We start from the raw sequence: 24,033 nt of genomic DNA, 5'->3' as shown, positions 1-24,033 counted from the left end.
AGAGAAGGGTCAACTGTCAATTCAAAAAATATGTATTATCAACTATGTTACCAGCTGAGTGCAGCTCCTTACCTATACGTGTCATTGAAAGATAGTATTTCTCTTTTCCATGTTGCTGGTTAGATCTTCTCCCCTCCCCATATTTGAACTTCTGACAAGCTGGGCTAAAAGATAGGCAATAGGTATGGATAGTTTCTGGTTCTAAAGTAAGGAGAAGACAGAAGTGCCCCTCAGACATTAGGATGTAGCTGAGAAGTTTCTCTCTTCATTCTGGTAGGATGTCGGCTCTTCCTCATCAAGGGTTGCTCCTCTCTGTCCTTTCCATTCCTTCTTCTGGACTTCACAATTCTGGATGGTGGCTCCATAAGACATCTTTTTGGGACTCACAAAACTCTCATGGTTGAGTTCTGTCTCCTCAGCTAACTCATCCTGGTCAATGATTCCACATTTCTCCTCAGAGAGATTCTCTGGGTCAGCCCACTCCTGTTTCTCCCCAGAAGCAAAGACCCCATAGAAGATCACACCACTGTAATGCACCAGGGCAGCTATGAGGAACACATTCTGCCATTCTTCACGGGTCTGAATAAGGAAATAAAGTGCCAATTAATGTTTTAACTAAAACCAGAGATTACCAGTATGTCCTGGAGGCCTCTACTGGGAAAAAGCACCTGCCCATTTGGAAGGCAATGCTCTGTTCCTTGGGAGGGAGGATGTGTGTCAGAAGCACCATCCAGGATTCAAACCTAATTTAAAAGAAAAACTTAAAAAATGAAAGTTAAGACTACAATGAATATAAAAGTTAGGCATGACAATAAATATGAATTTTTTTAATTTAGAAAATACATTTTTTTTTTTTTTCTCGCTCTGTCGCCCAGGCTGGAGTGCAGTGGCGCCGTCTTGGCTCACTGCAAGCCCCGCCTCCCAGGTTCATGCCATTCTCCTGCCTCAGCCTCCCGAGTAGCTGGGACTACAGGCGCCCGCCACCACGCCCGGCTAAATTTTGTATTTTTAGTAGAGACGGGGTTTCACCATGTTAGCCAGGATGGTCTCGATTTCCTGACCTCGTGATCCGCCCTCCTCGGCCTCCCAAAGTGCTGGGATTACATGAAAATACATTTTAAAATAAACAGCACATAAAAATATTAATACATGCAGTACCATTGCATAGCTTTTTGAATACTCAAATGGGGTTTCCCTTCACATAGTCAGCTAAATTAAACTTGTTTTGGGAACCCGCCATTTTAAATATCAGAAGTCTCCTTCTTGCTTGTTGTTGGATACATAACAATATTTGAGCCATTAACGTTCTCACCCTTGACTGGCAAGAACTTTATTTATAATCATATTTTCAGTGTAAAAAAATGTATGTCAAAAAATAATGGGAATTTGTGTCTAAGGTTGGGGGAAGATATCTTGGATTTAATAGTCAGGTTATCAATCCTATAATTTCATGAACAGAGAGGGAAAACATGAATTCACTGCCTATAAAATCCTACCTTCTTTTTCTGTCAAAAAGTAAGAAAATTTATCTCACACTTTTTTTTTTTTTTTTAGACAGAGTCTCTCTCTGTCACCCAGGCTGGAGTGCAGTGGCGCGATCTGGGCTCACTGCAAGCTCCACCTCCCAGGTTCACGCCATTCTCCTGCCTCAGCCTCCTGAGTAGCTAGGACTACAGGCGCCCGCCACCTCGCCCGGCTAATTTTTTTTTGTATTTTTAGTAGAGACGGGGTTTCACCGTGGTCTCGATCTCCTGACCTTGTGATCTGCCCGCCTCGGCCTCCCAAAGTACTGGGATTACAGGCGTGAGCCACCACGCCCGGCCCTCTCTCACTTTCTTCTGCAGGAAGCTGAAAAAACTTCTGAAGTTATATTTGTAATAGGCAATCCAACTAAGAAAATAGTTGAGGGAAAAAAAGTCCCATGGTATCAAAGAATTTTTATTTGCAGAAAGCAGCATCTTGAGACGTTTCAGTGACAAAGATAAAGAAATCACATGGGCTGTGGTTGAATTCTGGATGGATCTGCCTCTACCACTCACCCTAGTCTAAATTCACAAAGGCTCAGTAACAACTGGGTAGGTTATTAATGTCCTGTTTATTTTATTCTTAACAAGGAAGTAGAATAGCACTCATCTTTTCATGCTGAAACATGCTAAGCAATGGATAGAATTAGGTTATAAAGTTTAATCATTGAGAATGAGAAAACAATCTTCAGTAACTCATTTATCCCGAGTTGACTGCCTCAGTTTCTTCTTTGTGTCTCTAAACAGTTTCTAAGGCCCATACCCCTCTCCCCAGACTTTTATTCCTCAACTGAAGAAACATAGAACAAAACAACAATTAGCCTTGGTGCCATTGATAAGCAATGATTTGAAAATCAGAAGAAGAAAATAAAAAAAGAAAAAGAAGTTCAGCTGACTCAGTCAAGGTCAAGGACATACACATTTACAGACTGCGGTAGAGCCTTGAAATCTCAAGTTTGTGTTAGTGCTCCAGTCCTCTGATACTGTAACCCACAGCCACAAAGGAGACCTTTACCTTGTGCCTGGTCATTGCACCGACAATGAGGGGACAGACCATTCCAGAGAGGGTTCCCACTCCATTTGAGATCCCCATGAGAATGCTGGCATAGCGGGGGGCAATGTCCAGGTGGTTGACATTAAAACCTACAGTGAAGCCAAACCTCAAAATCAGAGTCAAGAACAGAATTCCAAATACACCTTGTAGGTTCTGAATTCCAAAATACGGTGTTTGGTGCAACACTGAAAAGCCTAAAGACTGAATCATATTTATTCAGAGTAAATAATCATGCAGTCATATACAGTATGACGAGACCAAACCTTGCTTTATAATATTCCCGCTTCTACCCTTGACTTACTCCTAAAAGGCAGCCAAGAGTAAGCCTACCTTATTGGCCACATGGCCACATTTTCACACAATGAAAATGGTGCTTTTTAATGAAACATTTGCACAAACATTGGGAGAACCTCTGCAATTTACAAAACACTTTCACACACCTACTGGATTTGGAGTTTGTAAATTTGGATTTGAATCTTATTTCTTCTATGTAAACAAGTAATTTGGGAGCCTTTGTTTCTTTATCTCCGATATGAGGATAATATTACTACTCACTTCATAAAGTGATAGAGTGATAGAGACTCAGGGGAAATAGGTATGTGAAGCAAATATCGAAGCTATACTACCACTACTACTACTACCTTCTGCTGCCACTGCCAAGTAACTCCCTCTCTTTGAGGCTTTCTATCAAAAGATAATGCTGCTGGCGGGGCATGGTGGCTCACACCTATAATCTCAGCACTTTGGGAGGCCGAGGTGGGTGGATCACCTGAGGTCAGAAGTTTGAGACCAGCCTGGCCAACATGGCAAAATCTCACCTGTACTAAAAATAAAAAATTAGCCAGGCCTGGTGGTGCATGCCTGTAATCCCAGCTACTTGGCAGGCTGGGACAGGAGAATCGCTTGAACCCAGGAGGCGGAAGTTGCAGCAAACTGAGATCCGACGTTGTCAATATATTGCAGGGTTGCATGTTCAAATCAGACAGACTTCAGTTCTGGTAGCTTAATTGAGATACAAGCCTAGACCAAGGATTTAAACTTCCTGAACCTCAGTTTCTTTATCTATATAATGGCATAACGATTCTTAGAACATTGACGTAGGAATTAAGTTAAATAATGTATGTTAACTACACGGTGCATAGACATGTAAACCAACATGCATGCTCTTTACAGGTGGTTAGCCATCCATCTTGTTTACCACCATCTCCCCTGAACTAGCAAAGTGCCCGGCACATTGTAGTCACTCAATAAATAGTTGCTAAATTAATTCCCACCTTCACCTACTGAAATTATAGCAAGGAGTTGTAGGCTTTATTCATCTTTTTGTTTTCCTTTGCTTTGCTTTTTGCTTCTCTATTCTGTGCAAAAGAACTGAAAACAGGACTTAAAATATTTTTTGTTCTAATTTGGCACATTGGTTGGTTGTCTTTTCTACCTCCCTTCGGGGAGAAATTTTGAGAAAACGTTTTGGTAATGATAAACACAGCTTCTCTTTCAGGTCAATGTGCCAAATGATCAGAATATAAAACAGCTGCAAGTTCATTAACCTTATCATTGATTTGAATGTGATAAAGACTTTATTAGAAAAGAATCCAGAGATAAGAAGCAATTAATATGATTGTTGAGTATTATGCTCTGATACAAAGCCTAGGCAACTGCATTCAGCTAAAGATAATGTGGGAAAAGCCATTTAGGTTTCTAGCTGCACAATCCTGACATTTGGGGAGGAGGGGAAATCACTGAGAAATTGAGATATTGATAGATTTTTATAGCAGATGAAAAAAAATACGCACAAACTGAGAGAATCTGTCTTCTCTGTACAGGACATTTCCCAAAACAGGCATCACTCATTCCTTGCCTATTTTTAACCTCATCTATCTCAGTAGTCTTGTCTATAATCAGCTCCTAAATTGTGCCCATCAGTCTTCCCTGCATCCATGTTTATTCCTTTAAAAGTTGGCAGACAGTAGATCCTGAGGAATTATTGCCCCCGTGGCCACAATCCCTCCCACAGTGTCATTGCTGGGACCAACAGACCTTTATTCCACACTCCCAGTCACTTCGCTGGGCAAGTTAAACCACACTTTGGTTTCCCCACCAATAAAGTGAATATAGCAATACCCTTCTCATCAAGGTTGCAATGAGGATTAAATGAAATCATGTTTAAAAAGTGGCAAGAAGGCCAGATGTGGTGGTTCATGCCCATAATCTCAATACTTTGAGAGGCCGAGGCAGGAGAATCACTTCAGGCCAGGAGTTCAAGATCAGCCTAGGCAACATTGTGAGACCCTGTCTCGAAAATAAATAAATAAATAAATTTATATATATATATACACACACACACACACATATATATATAAGCATGGTGGCACATGCCTGTAGCCCCAGCTACTCAGGAGGCTGAGGCAGGAGAATCAGTTGAGCATAGGAGGCAGAGGCTGCAATGATCTGTGATCATGTCACTGCACTCCAGCCTGCATGACAAAGCGAGACCCTGTCTAATTTTTTTTTTTTTTTTTGTATTTTTAGTAGACATGGGGTTTCACCATGTTGGCCAGGCTGGTCTCGAACTCCTGATCTCAGGTGATCCATCTGCCTCAGCCTCCCAAAGTGTTGGGATTACAGGCATGAGCCACTGCACAAGGCAAGAAACCCTGTCTAAAAAAAAAAAAAAAAAGGAAAAAAAAAGCAGCTTCTGTGATTTGGAGTATTGGGTTTCTCTCCTTCAGACTGTGACTTAATTGGCAATCGGGGGAAAGGAAGCAATATGAACTTGAACATTTCAGTATCTCTGGGAACAGGATATGGATCTCTTTTGCTCACAAAGTTATCAAGGGAAGGCGTTCCTTAGCATCCTACTGGAAGCAAGTCGTGATTGCTGTGCCCTTGCTACTCAAAGTGTGGATTGCCCTGCAGCAGCAGCAGCAGCAGCGCTGGTGAGCTTACTAAAACTGCAGAATCTCAGGCTCCACTCTAGAGCTACCAACTCAGAATCTGCATTCTGAAATATCTTATGGTGATTTCACATAACTCTTTGAGAAGCACTGGGCTGGTGTGTGTACTAATAGAACAATAATGGTGAACACTCGTTAATTTTGTTATGCATCTGGCACTGTGCTAAGGGCTTCAAATAAATAAAGCTAAGGTTTTTATTTGAATAAATATTTCCACTAGAATGCAAACTTTATGGGGATGGACTCTTTCATTCGTTCACTGCAATATCCCCAGTGCTAAGAATAACGCCCAGCCCACAAGAAGTGCGAGGAAATGCATGAATTATCTAAGTTTATCCTCCCAACAACCCTATGAGTTGCTGTTTCATCTCTCCAATCTCTAGATGAGAAAACTGAAGCTTGAGAGTTTTCATAATTTAGCAATTTTTTTCTTTTATAAATAGTAAGTAGTAAAGAGGGCCTCAAACCCCACCCCAGATCTATGCATCTCTAAACCGAATTACTTAGCTGCAAGTTACTTTTAATTTAGACTTTTACTTTATTTTCTAATTTAACTATTCATCAGCTCTATTTATTTTGACAGATACAAGCCCCTGTCTTAGGGCAGTTTAGACCAGAGGTTCCATATTTTTCTATTCTTGGACACTAACACTATTTGATATTTAAGGCAACCTGGAATAATGGAAGGAGCATAGCCTTTGGGCCACACAGAAGTATTCTGGCATCCTTCCTCTGCCACTAACTGTGTGACATTAGGAAAGTATTAAATTTTTCAGAGCTTTAGTAAAATAGTGAAAAATCAGTAACATAGTGATATACTACTACTTGCTTCACAATGTTGTGAGATATATGCAATATATGTAAAATTTTCTTTAAGTAACCATTTTTTATTTTTATTTTATTTATTTATTTATTTTTCTCAAGACAGGGTCTTACTCTGTCATCCAGGCTGGAGTGCAGTGGCACGAACTCAGCTCACTGCAACCTCCAACTCCCAGACTCAAGTCATCCTCTCACCTCAACCTCCTGAGTAACTGGGACCGCAGGTGTGCGCCATTACACTTAGCTAACTTTTTGTAATTTTTGTAGAGATGGGTTTTTGCCATGTTGCCCAGGCTGGTCTCGAACTCCTGGGCTCAAGTGATGGATTCATCTCGGTCTCCCAAAGTGCTACAATTACATGCATAAGCCAGTGCACCCGGCCAGTAACCATATTTCTTATTACAATGTTTTAAAGATAGACGAACAACTAAATTTCACCCTTTGGCCCAGTTTTGCATAGGAAGCTCCTGATATGATTGCCCTCTGGCCTCTCTCTCACATACAGTAGACCGGTTTCTGCTCCTGTAAAATGGGGATCGTAACAGCACTGCTACCCAGCAGAGTAGTTGTGAGAGAGACAGAGTTTAATACACGCAGATTGCATGGAACAGTCCCTGGCACAGAATCTGTGCTTGGTCATCGCTAGCTCACATCATCACTGTCATTATTCTTAGCAGCTTTACCTGGTTCAGAAAGTCACTTCCTCTCTCTGGACCCACATTTTCTTGTTTGGAAAATGAAAGTAATGGAGTAGACAAAAATCTAAAGAAGGTGTTCACTCTTAAAAAAGCTTCTGATTCTATGACTGTAATGATACTCACAGTTCTCTAGCAAGAGGCAAGGCTTTAAAAAGTCACAGGAGCCTCTATCAGGTAGGGTGACATGGTGCTGAAGTATGTAAGTCCACTTCACCCAGGACATATGCTTGGGCCTCTGTTCATATCTCAGAAGGGTCATCTGCGCTTTGTGTCTTTTCCCATAACAAGGTAAGTAGGAAAAATTCCACTTTAACTGAACTCCCAAGCCCAGTTCTCAGTGATCTTACAAAATCACCCCCACTAGATGACATTCTCTGGGCAGTGGTCCTGCTATCTGAGAATGGACTGGTTCCTGAAAGAAGGTGCTACAATATCCTTGTCCTTCCTTCTTCCTGGGACTTGTTGAATCTATCGTCAAGACCTGGAAACCCAAAGGACACATTACCTGAAATAGCAAAGCCACTAAATCCTACAGCAAGCACCAGAAAGGAGATAGCCACCCCTTTGGTATGGGAAAAGCCAACCACCAGGAGTAAGGTTGCCTCCATGCCAAAACCTGCAAGTGGAAACAGCAAAGGAAAACAAAATGTCATTTTCATATCAGTCAATCCAAGTTCATTTATTTATCAAATAAGAACTAACCTATAATTCCACAGACTTAAATTTATTTTGTTTGTGTGTGTCTGTGTTTTTTTTTTTTTTTTTTAAGTTCTGGAATTTAATTTTTTTTTTTTTTACTTGAAGTTCTGGGATTTAAGCTCAGGAATACATGTGCAGAATGTGCAGGTTTGTTACATAGGTATACATGTGCCATGGTGGTTTGCTGCACCTATAAACCCATCATATAGGTTTTAGGCCCCACATGCATTAGGTATTTGCCCTAATGCTCTCCCTCCCCTTGCCCCCTAGCAGGCCCCAGTGTGTGATGTTCTCTTCCCTGTATCCATGTGTTCTCATTGTTCATCTCCCACTTACGAGTGGGGACATGCGGTGTTTGGTTTTCTGTTCCCCCACAGACCTGCATTCTAGTACAGAGATTACAATGCCACCCAGGTATTTCGTGACTACATGACTGCTAATATTCCCTGGGTGTTCGCAAACTTTCTAACATTATCCCGGTGCACCTTGAACACCACACGGTCCCAATAGGTTCCAGTGATGCTCCTGAGATGAGGGATGTTATTTATTAGTTGCTTCATGGGTAATTGTCCCTGCCATTGTTAAATACTAAAACTCTACTATATAACTGTGGTAATGATTCCCCTTTGACTAGTTATGGCCTTTCCCATGAAAGTAAAATGACAACACTCTAATATTTATTGCCAAAAGCAACCAGAAAGCTGTAGCAAATATCTGAAACAAACAAGAAAAAATAAACACAGCACTTCACCACTTGTAAAGCAAAAGTCAAAATTTTTCTATTTCAGAAGTTCAACAAGCTCTCAGGCCTCTTAAACAACAACAACAAACAATACATGAGATTTTTGCACAGAAAATATTGCAAAACAAAAGTACTTTTTGTTCCTTTCATTCTGAATAAATGAGTATAGCAAAATAAAAAAAAAAGAATGAGGAAATTATGAAGTTTCTTCTCACCCGAAAAAAGAAGTTCAGCTAACAACAGACAGAAAAATGATATAAATATCATTTCCAAGTATATAGAATGCCTTAAGACGGGGAAGAGACAATTAGTGGTGCTTCATTTGGAGACTGCTGATTCCAGACATCTCCACACAACTGTCCTACAGTACCCCAAAGGCAATATGCCCAAATCAATTCTCCCGTCCCCTATTTTTTATTTATTATTATTATTATTATTATTGAGACAGAGTCTTGCTCTTATCACCCAGGCTGGAGTGCAATGGTGTGATCTTGGCTCACTGCAACTTCTGCCTCCCAGGTTCAAATGATTCTCCTGCCTCAGCCTCCCAAGTAGCTGGAATTATGGGCATGCCCCACCATGCCCAGCTAATTTTGTATTATTAGTAGAGTCGGGGTGTTTCCATGTTGGTCAGGCTGGTTTCGCCATGCTGGCCAGGATGGCCACTCCTGACCTCAGGTGGTCCACCCACTTCAGCCTCCCAAAGTGCTGGGATTACAGGTGTGAGCCACCGCCCCGGCCTCTTCCCCTATTTTTTTACTCCTAAACAAACAATGCAAACCATCACCATCACGTGCTTTCTTCTCCTCTAAATTAATCTTCTATATTCTGTGCTTAGAACCCAGTCTTTAGAGTCCAACTGGTATGGGTTCACTTTCCACTTCAAAATCACTAATTGTGTGACCTTGAACAAGTTACTACACCTCTTAGATTCCTCATCCAAAAAATGGAGATAATACCACAGCCTTGTGAGGTATTGGAAGAGTGAATGAAATTGGTATATGAGGTACTGAGTGTGGCACATGGGCACAGCTCAACAAATGGTAGCCAGAAGTCCGACACAGAAACTTCAGAACTGCCTTGGACTTCTCCTCCTGCCTCAGCTTTCACATACAAATCTGCAGGTTTGGCCTCGGAAATATCTGTCCCGTGCAACTGCCACTTTCTCCTCCCCTGTCACTGCTTTTGTTCCAGCACCTGTGACCTCTTACCAGGACAACTGCAATAAGCCACCTTTTTTTCTCCTTTTGTTTGAGATGGAGTCGTGCTCTGTCGCCCAGACTGGCGTGCAGTGGTGCAATCTCAGCTCATTGCAACCTCTGCCTCCCGGTTCAAGTGGTTCTCCTGACCCAGCCTCGCCAGTAGCTGGGATTATAACCCACCACCATGCCCAGCTAATTTTTTTTTTTTTTTTGAGACGGAGTCTCGGTCTGTTGCCCAGGCTGGAGTACAGTGGCGCGATCTCTGCTCACTGCAAGTTTTGCCTCCCGGGTTCACACCATTCTCCCGCCTCAGCCTCCCGAGTGGCTGGGACTGCAGGCGCCCGCCACCACGCCCAGCTAATTTTTGTATTTTTTAGTAGAGATGCAGTTTCACCGTGTTAGCCAGGATGGTCTCAGTCTCCTGACCTCGTGATCCACCCGCCTTAGCCTCCCAAAGTGCTGGGATTACAGGCGTGAGCCACCATGCCAGTCTAATTTTTGTATTTTTAGTAGAGGCTGGGTTTCCCCATGTTGGCCAGGCTGGTCTCGAACTCCTGACCTCAAGTGATCCACCTGCCTTGGCTTCCCAAAGTGCTGGGATTACAGGCCTGAACCACCATGCTCAGCCATAATAAGCCACTTTGGTAGTCTTCCCAACTCATCCTCTTCTGATGCATTCTCAATACCACTGTCTTTTGAGGCGGAGTCTGGCTCTGTCACCCGGACTGGAGTGCAGTGGCCAGATCTCAGCTCACTGCAAGCTCCGCCTCCCGGGTTTACGCCATTCTCCTGCCTCAGCCTCCCGAGTAGCTGGGACTACAGGCGCCCGCCACCTCGCCCGGCTAGTTTTTGTATTTTTAGTAGAGACGGGGTTTCACCGTGTTAGCCAGGATGGTCTCGATCTCCTGACCTCGTGATCCGCCCGTCTCGGCCTCCCAAAGTGCTGGGATTAATACCACTGTCTTTCTAAGCCACATACCTCATTATTCGCTCCTGTGCTTAATATATTTGTCATGGGCTCCACATCATGAGTATAGTGTTCTATAATGAATCCCTCCTGCCATTTCAGTTTCATCTTCTTCCAGACCTCATCTCTTTGCTTACTGCCCCCATTCTGTAGACAGCCCTCTGTGCTATAGACATACTCCTCTATTAGCTATTTTCTAACCACACAATACTGTCTCATGCCCGTACATATTTTCACACATTGTTTCTTTACCTGGAATACTCTTCTCTCATCACTTTCTCTTTTTCTGAATAAATCTTACTCTTTTTAAAGTCCAGATTAAATAGTGCCTCCTCTAGAAAGCTTCCCTAACAACCCTCTCCCTACCCTCAACCAATGAAGCTGACATCACCTTCTCATCATTTTATAGAACTTTTCAATATTGCTTTGTAACTTTTCATTTGTGTTTCTGCCTCTCCCACAAATCTGTATATTTAACACAGAGTATGGCTAGCATGTAGTATGCACTCAACAAATAATGTTTGGCCAGACATGGTGGTGCACACCTATAATTCCAGCTCTTTGGGAGGCCGAGGCAGGTGGATCACCTGAGGTCAGGAGTTCAAGACCAGCCTGGGCAACGTGGCAAAACCCCTGCTCTACAAAAATATGAAAGTTAGCCAGGCATGGTTGCATGTGCCCGTAATCCCAGCTACTCGGGAGGCTGAGGCAGGAGAATCACTTGAACCCGGGAGGTGGAGGTTGCAATGAGCCGAGATTGCACCACTGCACTCCAGCCTGGGCAACAGAGTGAGACTCTGTCTCTAAATATATACATACATACATACATAACGTTTAATGAATGAATGCAAAGGAAAGGAAATGGGACCCAGAATCAAGAAAATAAGATTTATAAGCTAAAGTACTTACCGTAAATGATGGTTATTAATATTTACCTTTTTGAACCATTTCTTCAACGCTACTATAAAGAAGGGCAAGAACTAATAATTGTTTTAAATGACTTCTAAAGAGGATGAAAGGTAATTAGGGAAGTCTTACTTTTAAAACTATAGGCTTTATATCATTGCTACTTTTTCTTAATTTTGTTTCAACATTTAAGATTACACATAGGGAAAAACTGCTAGTGTTTCATATACTAACTATATGTGTCTTAGAAGTGGCCTATCCTAAATAAGAAGACATCTGGCTGAAACTTCTTTTATTTTAACACTCAACAGAATCGTGCAGAAAGTTAATTCCCCCAAAGAATTAGAATGATGATATTATGTGAAGAATAAAACTTACAAATGATACATCAGCTTATCTGTAAGAAAAAAATTTTTGGCCAAATAGCAGATTGCCAATGGAAAAAAAGTATTTAAGAGCCTAAATGGTTTCTACTGACAGTTAAAATACTACAGACAGGGCTGCATGTTTCAGGAGCTTAAGGATAAAATTTGACCTTTAGAGGTAATGAGGAAATCCTTAAAACTGAACCTATTTAGAGTTGCCAAGAAAAACAAAACTAGGGCTTAAAGGCCTAAGAAATATTTTATTTCATATTAAAACAATCTGAAGTTCACACATGCCACTGATTCAGCCACAATAGAATTTTTGACCTCAGTTACACTTTACATGTTCTATAGAGGGTGCAGGACAAGAATTTGGCATCTGTCTTTAAGTATCATAGATGTGGACCCTGATTCAGAATGAATTGAACATCATGTCTTAAGGTGATCTGTTTTGCTTTAAATGATTTTAATGGCACATTAAAATCTACGGAAAGAAAAGATGACAGGCTCCAAGATATGTGTGATCCTTCTCAGATGAGAAATGCCTTCTATATTTCTTATTAGGAAACCAAAAAGCCGACCAAAATTCTCTGGAAGATCATACCAGTGCTTCATCATTTCCAAATCAACCTGCATTCTTCACTGATGGCACAAAACTTTGTTTTCATGTAGTTATCTCTGCTCTAGCATCTCTATATTTAAGCAGAAAAAAGTGGGACCATTATGGTCTTTTTAAAAATTTTATGTTCTATATATAACTCACTTGTCCTACTATGTCAAAATATAAAACAACATGAAAAGCCATGTGAAGAGGTATTTTTTAAAGATGGGAGATGAGGCAGAAAGATTCCACATATGCCTTCTAGTTTCTTCAGAAAAAAACTATTTCCTCTCAACAGGCACTTTGTTAGCAATTAAACATCTTTGAGAGTTCTCATCACCACAACATAACATCATCACCACCAACTAAGGAGAAACAGCAGAGGTATTGGGGCAGAATTAAATAGGAATAAGACATTCCCACAAAATATGCTCAAGAATTTCCAATGCATCTGGGTTTAGAAGAGGTTGTGCAAACAGTGTTTAAATCCAGAAGCTTCTTTAAAGTTGTTGGTTTAGAAGTACATGTTTTTGGCCAAGGGAAATACAACTGAATTGCAGATAATTGTTAAAGAACTCTTTGAAAAACTTCTGTGTTTTTTGTGTCTTGAATACAGGAGAAGAAAAGCTGCATTACCATTTGTTGAGAATTTTTTATAGGTTGAACACCACACTAAGTGTATTTATACATTGTATCATTTAATTATCATAACTATCCTCTGACGTAAATATTATTATGTAGATTTTAAAGATGAGAAATGTTGGTCCCAAGAATTTAGAAATCGACCCCCCTCTCTCCATCTCCATTGCCACCTCATTTGTCCAAGCCACCATCTTCTCTAGACAGGACAACTGAAATTGCCTCCTACCTGGTCTCCCTTCTTTTACTCTTGTACCCTGCATAATTCCCCAGATTAAAAATTAATAAATAAGGCCGGGCAAGGTGGCTCACGCCTGTAATCCCAGCACTTTGGGAGGCCGAGGCAGGCGGATTACTTGAGGTCAGGAGTTCAAGACCAGCCTGGCCAACATAGTGAAACCATGTCTCTACAAAAATACAAAAGATTAGCCAGGCCTAGTGGCCCATGCCTGTAATCCCAGTTACTCAGGAAGCTGAGGCAGGAGAATCACTTGAACCCAAGAGGTGGAGGTTGCAGTGAGCTGAGATTGTGCCACTGCACTCCAGCCTGGGCAACAGAGCAAGACTTTGTCTCAAAAAAAAAAAAATCAGACCATATCCATTCTGTGCTTTAAATCATCTGCATCTCAATGTACTTCAAATAAAACTCAAGCTCTGCATTCGCTGACAAGGCCTGCCATGATCTGACCCTAGAAAAATATCCCAATCCCATCTCCTGTCACTCAACCAGTCTGACTCCCCTTCCTTCTATTCTCAACAGGCCACATTCCTGCCTGCCCCAGGGTCATTGCACGTACTATTCCCTCTGCCTAAAATCTTTTCCTGAGAGAGTTGTAATAAGGCACCACATGATGAGTTGCCAATATAGCCATGCGGACATATTCAGAGGGATCACTGGAGAATGGCATGGCTTTAAGGAAACACAAGAGGAGAAGAATTGAGCTGGATGTATAGAGAGGACTGGGATAAGAGGTGAAGGTGAGAACTCACAGGGAAGGAGAAAAGGAGTGGGCAAAGTCAGAGACAGAAAGATATGTTCAGGGCTTGGGTGAGGGCTGTTCAGCTGGAGCAGAATTTTATCATTAGAAGGGTGAGGCTTTGGCTACTGTATTAGTTTTCATTTTTTTAATTTTTAATTTTTTAATAGAGACAAGTTCTCACTATATTGCCCTGACTGATTTCAAACTCCTGAGCTCAAGTGATCTGCCTGCCTCGACCTCCCAAAGCACTAGAATTGCAGGCGTGAGCCACTGCACCCGGCCTACCACTATATTAGTTTTCATTTGCTGCTGTAATAAATTACCACAAACTCAGTGGCTCAAAACAATACAAATATCAAGTATCTATTGAGGGATAGACTTAGGGGTCTTTAAGATCTATTCCAATGATTAGATGTCACCTCTAAAATATGTTCTGCACTATTGTACAGTTCTGGAGGCCGAGAATCCAAAATGGTACAGGACTAAAGTAAAGGCAGCAGCCTACGAAGTTGCATTCCTTCTAGGGGTGCTATGGCAGAATCTCTTCTTGTCTTCTCCAGCTTCTAGGGTCTACTTGCATTCCTTGGCTTGTGGCTGCATCACTCTGACTCCTGCCTCCACCATCACATCTTCTTTTCTGACTCTGACCCTCCTTCCTCCTTTTATAAGGATTATTGTGATTAGATTGGGCCCACCTAGATAATGCAGGATAAACTCCCATCTCAAGAACCTCAATTTAATCCCACCTGCAAAGTCTCTTTTGACATGTGAGGAAACATATTCACAGCTTCTGAAGATCAGGACATGGACATTATTCTGGCTGCTACAGCTCTCTTGGAGAGTACTTGAATACAATATCCCAGAGCTTCACCTCCTGCCCACCTGACAGCAGGCCTACATCCACTAACCCTCAGTCCCCTATAGGAAAGTTCAAGCTAAGGTCAGGCCCACACATCCCTGCCCGGGACCAGCAGTCAAGCAACTGGGAGAACAGGTGCCAACAGACTCTTAGACTTTCTTCCCGAAATGCTCTGGGATCAGATCATGCCTGCTGCTGTGTCCCTCGGTAGTCTTCACTTCTAAACGTTCCAGACCTAGCTAATCTGTCAGAGCATGCGCAATCCGTCCCTTTCAACTTAATATCACAGTTGTGAGCTCTTGCCCATGGGTGGCGCTATCCTCTACCTCCTGCCCGCTCATCCTGATTCTAGTCTTCCAAAGAGGTAGCAGCAAACTAAGCTTTGGCGGTAGGCTCCAGCAGACCTGATACCTTGCAGGGATCTGCTACTTGAGCAAGTCCCTTTATTTTACCTCTGTTTCCTCGTTGCAAATTGCATATAGTAATAGTACCTGCTCCACATGGTGGTTATGAAGATTTTTAAAATAGTGTATGTAGAAGATTTAGCTTAATGTCTGGCACAGAAAGCATTCAATAAATGTTCATTTTAAAAGCTAAACAAAAAAGATGAGTTTTTTGAAAAGCACTTATGAACATTGTAGGGGTTCGCAATTACTTTCGCCTACCTCTTTTGGGAAATCACCTAACATTCACTTTGTCTTTACAAAATTAAAACATAAAGCAGAAGCTAAATAAACCAGGAAAGAGAATGGTGTGTGTGTGTGTGTGTGTGTGTGTGTGTGTGTGTATACCCCATGCACAAGCATAGGTTAGGAGGAAAGATTACTTTTCTTCTGTTTCTTACCAAAACATATGGATAGGTAGAAAGGTAAGGAGAGAAGGGAATAAACTACATAAGCAAACAATAAATGTGGAAGGATGTATGGAAGAGTCCCGGCTGGATGACCTCTTGGCAGGACTGTGATGTACAACACTCAAGTATCTGCTAAGGGACAGACTTAGAGGTCTTTAAGATCCACTCCAATGATTAAATGTCCCTTTTTTTTTTTGAGACGAAGTCTCACTGTCGCCCAGGCTGGGGTGCAGTGGCGCTATGTCGGCTCACTGCAAGCTCCGCCTCCCGGGTTCACGCCATTCTCCTGCCTCAAGCTCCCAAGTAGCTGGGACTACAGGTGCCCACCACCAAGCCTGGCTAATTCTTTTATATTTTTAGTAGAAACGGGGTTTCACTGTGTTAGCCAAGATGGTCTCGATCTCCTGACCTCGTGATCCGCCCGCCTCGGCCTCCCATAGTGCTGGGATTACAGGCGTGAGCCACAGTGCCCGGCCTAAAAGTCACTTCTTAATATATGCTCTGCAGTTCCGCTTACCCTAATTCTACAAAAGCTGCCTAAGCCATCTATGAAATCCACAGTACCTCCACAGTTCATGATTTTTCTGACAGCAGTTGTGGTCAAAATTTGTCTGCTTCTTAAATAATCAGCCAATTGTCCTCCAATAGGTACAACGATTGTCATAACCATGTGTGGGACTGCTGACAAGAGACCCACCTGGAAGGGAAAGAAACAATAAGCAATTTGTCATTGCTTCTGAGAGAGGGGCCTCCCTAATTCCCTTGCCCACCTCCACTCCACAGTCTCCCTACCTACCACCACCAAATTTAAGCATCTAATTATGTGGGATCTGGGAAGGCCTGAATTTCATAATAAATAAATGATGAATGAGTGAATGATTTTAGACTTATCTGTGTCCTCTACCAGATTGGAAGCTCCTTGAGGGTAGAGATGACTTTTCTTCATCACAGAGGGCATGGCACATGGGAGATAAAGAACTTGGCACCCAGTGAGCACTGATGACTGATGACAGTCACCATTTCACGACTATGCCAACTCTTCCATGGTCACTTCTGACAGTATCTATAGCTAGGCAGACATTTGTGCCTGCTCGGCTGCTGTTCTTTCCCTTGTAGGAAAGAGGTTTAATTATCTCATGATGACAGTTTATGATTCACTATCCACACCCTTCCTCCCTAAAACACAATTGGCTTGATGATAATGTCTAGGAGCACTGAAAGAGGTTCTTTCTTTTTTCCCTTTTTCTTTTTTCTTTTTAGACAGAGTCTTGCTCTGTTGCCCAGGCTGGAGTACAGTGGTGCAATCTCGCCTCACTGCAACCTCCGCCTCCTGGGTTCAAGTGATTCTCCTGTCTCAGCCTCCTGAGTAACTAGGATCATAGGCATGTGTCACCACGCCCAGCTAATTTTTGTTTTAGTAGAGGCAGGGTTTCGCCATGTTGGTCAGGCTGGTCCTGACCTCAGGTGATCCGCCCGCCTTGGCCTCCTAAAATGCTGGGATTACAGGCATGAGCCACCATGCCTGGCAGAAAGAGGTTCTTTCTAACCCATTGCAAGCAATGATTGTTACTGCTATAGCCACCATTATGGAGAGGGGGTGTTCTGCAAAATGGGTGGTAAGATTCTTACTGTTACTCACTGAGTAGCTTATAGGAAAAAAAGAAAACCCACACCCTCAAATCTTTTTATCCTCACCTAATATGCCATCCTTGAGCTAGCTTCAAAAATACTTTAAGATTGGGTACAACATAAATCTTTAAAGCAGCTTAATACGACTCTGATCCTTGCTAAGAAGAAATTAAACAGCTATGCATACTATGCATAGAATGTATAACTTGTCTGACAGCCGGGCTATTAGGTGTCACAGAACTGTTATGAATTATGATCAGCAATTTAATTATTTTATCATACAAAGTTATTCTCTGTAGAATCAAAAGATTTAAAGTTCAAGAATATTTGGAGCATCTGTATGTTTACCTTACTTATTGCAAATCCAAAGACCTCTTCAAAATAAGCAGGCTGACTTATAAGGAGCAAATAAAAGGTCCAGCTTCTGCAAAAATTTGCCACAATGATTGCATAAACCGGCAAAGATGTGAAAAATCTTTTCCACGGGGTACTAAATTTCTAGGGAGTAAAAATACCATGAGATCTTTTAGTAAAGATATTGACATTTTTTTTCTGTAAATAGGCAACACAATCGCTCATGAAAAGAGGTAAGTCTTCATTTGACTTTTTATACTTACACTTAGACTAACCACGCTGGCCCCCTCTCCTATGCTTGTCTCTATGTAGGTCTTCTCCTCATTGGATATTGTTGGATGAGCTGCTGGGCACTCATAGGCCTGCAACAGCCAAAACATGTACCAAATAATTCCAAACATACCTGCAGTTAAAAAAGAAAAGGCTGGATTATATGGTCTCATTTTCTTCCATTTCTAAATTTTTCATTTTACCATATATATTTTTTGCATGTAAAATGGGTAATGTGCCAATGTTGTAACAAGGTTTGAGGGACTCAAACATCTCACACATGTGTGTGAACACTCAGTTATCACATTTATGAACTACAAAAGGATCTTTACAATATTTCCAAATGGCAGTATGTTCAGCTAGGGGAAAGTATTTTGTTGATGTTCCTCTTGTTAACTGGTAAAGAAAGACAATGTTCTGCTTATTTTTTTTAGGTCAACTTTAAACATTAATCAAATCATAGATAAAGTATTCCATCTATACAATAAACTTGTTTTAGTAATCTCTATTTTGATGTAATGAACTCTGAGCCAAACCCATATGCAGTAAAATATCATCTCTATGAGTCACATGTGAACTTGTGAAGTCAAATCACTCACCATAAATATAAAAGACAGAGGACCATCCAATGTACTGCACCAACACCCCAGCCAGGGGCATGGCAACCACTGCCCCTGCATAGGAACCTGGAACAAGAAAAGATTGAGGGAATCTGACCAATCATCACACAAGCCTTTTCAGCTCATTTAGAATTCATGTGGTAAAGTCAAGAATGAATCCAACTGGGTAGGAGTCAGACTCTCTCCGTGTAGCGAGACAGGCAAACTCCCAGTGTGCCTTAGAATGGGGCTTCCAAGAGAGGAAGGTCACCAACATGCCCTTTAACTCCATCCAGGGACCACACAGGATTTAGACAAAGGTTGATCCAGCACCACAGTTTGGAATTACGTGAGAGAATGGAATCAGAAGATGAAAAAAATCTAAGAGAAATTTTGAAAATTCAACCAGGCACAATATTGGATGCTAAAAAGAGCAAGCAAAGGAACATACAAAATTTGCTTAGGAAGACTGGGAGGATTCTCATCCAGATCTTTAAATGAGGGACATTAAATTATTTAAAAGATCATGATTTTTAAAGTCTTGATTAAAAAAACAAAAAGGAGAGGGTTGCCAGGCACAGTGGCTCATGCCTGTAATCATAACACTTTGGGAGGCTGAGGCAGGCAGATCACTTGAGGCCAGGAGTTCAAGACCAGCCTGGTCAACATAGCAAAACCCCATCTCTATTAAAAATACAAAAAATTAGCCTGGCATGGTGGCACATGCCTGTAATCCCAGCTACTTGGAAGGCTGAGGCACGGGAATCTCTTGAACCCGGGAGGCAGAGGTTGCAGTGAGCCAAGATCTCACCACTGCACTCCAGCCTGGGTGACAGAGCGAGACAGTATCTCAAGAAAAAAAAAAAAAAAAAGGTGAGGGGTGAATAATTAAATTCCAGATGGCAAGAGGGCTGCTGTCTCCATTCAGCTCCTGAATGGGTACGTTTTTACATGTATTTGTTACTTTGTAAAACTTAAGCTTGCAAATGCTTACCTGTGTGTGAATGTTTATCTTGTCTAGACAAGAAAATTGTGACTAGAGGCAGTGACCTGACCTCTGCTATCCTCTGGACATCTGGTAGGGAAACATGAGCCCTGTGACCTCCCATTATTGGGAGTTATTAGCTGAAAGGAAAAGTTATTCTGTGAAACTCCCCCTGGGCTGTAAATGAAAAAACTCTTGCTTCAGAAAAAGTGAGTGGTGAAAGGAAATTCTGTATCCCAGAATTCGATGCTAAGGAAGATCTTTAGGAAATGGGAGGTTGGGGATCTTCCAGAGAAATAGATTAAATCCCATCTTTCCAAGGTGGGCCTGACCCTCAGTGAAAGGCCCAGTCTGAGATCTGGGATCTGAATATCTTGACACCCGAGGAAGTCAAGAGACTCATTTTTCTCAGAGATAAGATGGGAATGAAATATCCATCTCAAGGGGCTGTTTTGAGGTTCAAATAAACTATGTATGTGAAGATGCTTTGTAAGTTATAAAGGGTTACACAAATGCCAGCTATTACCTCTATTATCATGTACAGAATGACAACACACTCAAAAAACAAACAATCTCAGGGTTCCTCAAACCAATAAGGTGAGCACTCCAGGCATGTGTTGAGAATGGGCTGCAGGTCTGACTCTGCTGTGCATGGAGATAGGGTGGCCTTTGTCCCCAGGCCAAATACCCTGGGAGGTGGGGTGGGTGAGTCTGGTTTAGGTAATGCAAAAGAATACCTGGGGCAGAGGCAGGCAGAGAATAACCCCCACCAACTAAGATGCACTGAGTACTTTCTGGGGGCCTAGTATCATGCTAAGTATTCTGTACCCATGACTTTGTTTAACTCTCCTTCAACTTGACAAGGTAGGTACCAATATGACCCCCATTTTATAAGGAGAAAGCAGGCTGGGGGAGGGGAGGTGGATTGCCTGAGGTCACACAGGTAGAGGAGATGACAAGTCACTGGACAGGGGCCCAGGTCTGTGGAACCCCAAAGCCCTTACTCTTATTTAATCATTCAATCATGCCTCCTTCACTCAAAATCACCTGATAATTCTCCTTACATAGTAAGAAGCATTCTTTCATTGGGGAAACTTTACAATGTGATATGGCTTGGCTCTGTGTCCCTACCCAAATCACATCTCAAATTGTAATCCCCATGTGTTGAGGGAAGAACCTGGTGGGAGGTAACTGGGTCATGGGGACAGATTTCCCCCATTCCGTTCTTATGACAGTGAGTGAGATCTTATGAGATCTGATGGTTTAAAAGTGTGGCACTTTCCCCTTCTCTCTCTTTCTCTCCTGCCACCATGTAAGACGTGCCTTGCCTCCCCTTTTGCCTCCTGCCATGATTGTAGTTTCCTGACGCCTCCCCAGCCATGCAGAGCCATGAGTTGATTAAACCTCTTTCTTTTATAAATTACCCAGTCTCAGGTGGTTCTTTATAGCTGTGTGAAAACAGACTAATACACAATGTGACCTAAACTACCCTTTTTTCTATCAGAAAAAAATCTTCCTCATCCTTTTACACACCCTCCAATGTCAGTTCCTATTAGACACAGCCCCTTGAGCAGACAACAGGACACTCAGCCCTTACTGCAGCTGCCCACCGCTGCTCCCAGACTGCCCTGGGGAGCAGACCGCAGCTCAGTCCCCTGGGCCTCAGATGATTGTTGAATGATATGTGGAGAAGGGAAGAACAGAACTGGGGGTGAGAAAGAGGTCCCGGTTCTACCCTCACTAGGTGCAAGAATTTAAATCTCTTTTCCTTCGCTCAGCCTCAGTTTGCTCCACTATAAAACAATGGGTTGTAACTGGATGTATTAGTCTGATTTCATGCTGCTGATAAAGACAAACCCAAGTCTGAGCAATTTACAAAAGAAAGAGGTTTAACTGGACTTACAATTCCACGTGGCGGGGGAGGCCTCACAATCATGGCAGAAGGCAAAGAAGAGCAAGTCACATCTTACGTGGATGGCGACAGGCAAAGAGAGAGCTTGTGTAGAGAAACTTCCGTTTTTAAAACCATCGGATCTCATGAGACCCATTGACCATCACGAGAAAAGCATGGAAAAGGCCTACGACCATGATTTAATCACCTCCCACCAGGTTCCTCTCATAACACATGGGAATTATGGGAGCTACAAGATGAGATTTGGTGGGGACACAGCCAAACCATATCAGTGGATGTTTTCTAGAATCCCTTCTAATTCCAATATCTTTTGAGATTAAGAATTGATTCGCTCCAAGCCTGGGTTTCCTTCTTTAACATTTTCCTTAGGTTGTTCTTTGAAACCAAGGCCACACCTTAGCTGGGACATGTAATGACGCTTGTGTCCTTGATCAGGTAACTTTCCTTGAGAGTCAAACCATTTCTTAAATCAACCCTATTAGGGCTATAAAAACACACTAAGAATGGGGAGTGGCTGCTAGTCATTCTCATTTTGCTGGCAAATCAAAATGAAAGGTCTTACAAATAAACCATCCAAAGAAAGTAAGGTCAAGGATCTAACAAGTCACAAGGCCAGCTGGGGTGGAGCCTTATCCTCTTCTAGAGTTGGTGTAAGCGCAGTAGTGGGATGGAGATGCTCTTAAACTGCAAATGAGCAGATGGAGATGGTTTCCAAGGACAAGAGACACTAAAGATGTAAAGACATCAAGGCTGAGCATGCAATTCCCAACTAGGCACAAAGTAGGCATATCGGTGAATACCTCACACCACATTTTCAAGATTACTTTATTATTATTTCAAGGAGGTAAAAGGCCAGCAGGAAGAGGAAAATTAAAACATATGCAGAAATAAATAGAAAGCTGTATTTCTCCCTTTAGCAAAGAATATCATCTTAGGAAAGGTGTGCTAGCTTGAAAAGCAGACAGACCTAAGCTGTAATTCACACTGCTTAGGCTACATGGTAACTTCCATGGTCTAAGGTTTTTGTTGTTGTGGGGTTTTTTTGTTTTGTTTTTTTTTTTGTTTGTTTTGTTTTGTTTTGTTTTGTTTTTTTGAGACAGGGTCTTACTCTGTCACCTAGGCTGGAGTACAATGGTGTGATCTTGGCTCACTGCAACCTCTGCTTCCGGACTCAAGCCTTGGCCTCCTGAGTAGCTGGGACCACAGGCATGGGCCACTGCACCCAGTTAATTTTTTGTGTTTTTGGCAGAGATGGGGTTTCATCATGTTGTCCAGGTCGGTCTCAAACTCCTAGGCTCAAGCAATCTGCCACCTCAGCCTCCCAAAGTGCCGGGGTTACAGGTGCGAGACACCATGCCTGGCTGGTCTAAGGTACTTTTACCTTCATGGGCCCCTTCCCTCAACACATTTACCACTGTGTTGATGGCAGCAGCATGTGCTGTTGTTGTTCTGTTGTTGATTGGTACCTAGGGACCCAGCCACACCTAGAGAGGCCAGTCCCACTGCGGTAGCTTAGAGATGGGCAACTTCAGCAAGGTGAAGTTTGGAGACGCAGGAATTGAAGTCACATACTACTTGGGGACTACTCATTTACTTTCAGATAAGGTGGATGGCCTCTACTTCTTATTATCTGAGATATGATGACAAAAATTAATTTAAATGTCTATATGACAATGTGTGCGTGGTAGGAGTGTGAAATAAGGAAAGCTCCAGATCAAAAGTCAGGTCTTGTTCTAGTTCCATGATCTTGGGCAAGTCACTGAACTTTAGTTTCATATAAAAAGAAGAGGCGTGGGATGCTTGATGATCCCATCTTTCCACTTTTGTCCTTAGCAAGTATCATTTGCTGGCTAATCCAACAACCACTTCCAACCCTTTCTCCCTTCCCCTTCACTCCTGAAGAGGCTGGTGAAGCTAGGTATCTGCTTGCCTAGACTCTTCTGCAGTTAGTAAAGCATATGATACAGTTAGGGCCAAATAAATTAAAGTGGAAGGTTGGTAGGGGGCTTTGGGAAAGCTTTTGTTTTCCTGATGAAAGGGACAGATGGAATAAGCACAAGAGTAAATAAAAAGCTATCTCTGAGGATACCAGAGTAGAAATTCAGAACATGCCTAGGCCCTGGATGGATTTTTGAGCAGCAAAACCAACACTAACAACCACTCACCTTTAGAATACTATTATATAAAATAAATAGACTCATTTTAAGTCCCTTAGTAGGGTTTTCAGTTACTTGAAGTCAAAAAAGCATTCCATTTCTTTTTTCTTTTTAGAGACAAGGTCTCACTCTATCACTCAGGCTGGAGTGCTGTGGCCATCATAGCTTACTACAGCCTCAAACTCCCAGGCTCCAGCAGTCCTCCTGCCTCAGCCTCCCTAGTAGCTAGGATCCCAGGCACACACCCCCACACTCGGCTAATTT

General features: G+C 42.2%; 1 protein-coding gene across 1 annotated transcript in view; it reads right to left on the bottom strand.

Moving 5' to 3' along the window:
• Positions 1–237: 237 nt before the first annotated feature.
• SLC17A8 (solute carrier family 17 (vesicular glutamate transporter), member 8) overlaps positions 238–24,033 on the bottom strand; it is a 64,639-nt gene continuing 40,843 nt past the window's right edge. Inside the window, exons 5-12 of the mRNA XM_011936918.1 lie at positions 22,995–23,079; positions 18,717–18,803; positions 18,111–18,250; positions 17,842–17,991; positions 16,429–16,561; positions 7,557–7,667; positions 2,539–2,666; positions 238–579 (exon numbers count right to left, since the gene is read on the bottom strand). Coding sequence (XP_011792308.1) covers positions 238–579; positions 2,539–2,666; positions 7,557–7,667; positions 16,429–16,561; positions 17,842–17,991; positions 18,111–18,250; positions 18,717–18,803; positions 22,995–23,079 — 1,176 coding nt within the window. The remainder of the gene's footprint in view (positions 580–2,538; positions 2,667–7,556; positions 7,668–16,428; positions 16,562–17,841; positions 17,992–18,110; positions 18,251–18,716; positions 18,804–22,994; positions 23,080–24,033) is intronic.

Source organism: Colobus angolensis, unplaced genomic scaffold, assembly GCF_000951035.1.
Source record: "Colobus angolensis palliatus isolate OR3802 unplaced genomic scaffold, Cang.pa_1.0 Scaffold10, whole genome shotgun sequence".
Taxonomy (NCBI): Eukaryota; Metazoa; Chordata; class Mammalia; order Primates; family Cercopithecidae; genus Colobus; species Colobus angolensis.
This window is presented reverse-complemented; position numbering and strand designations above follow the sequence as displayed.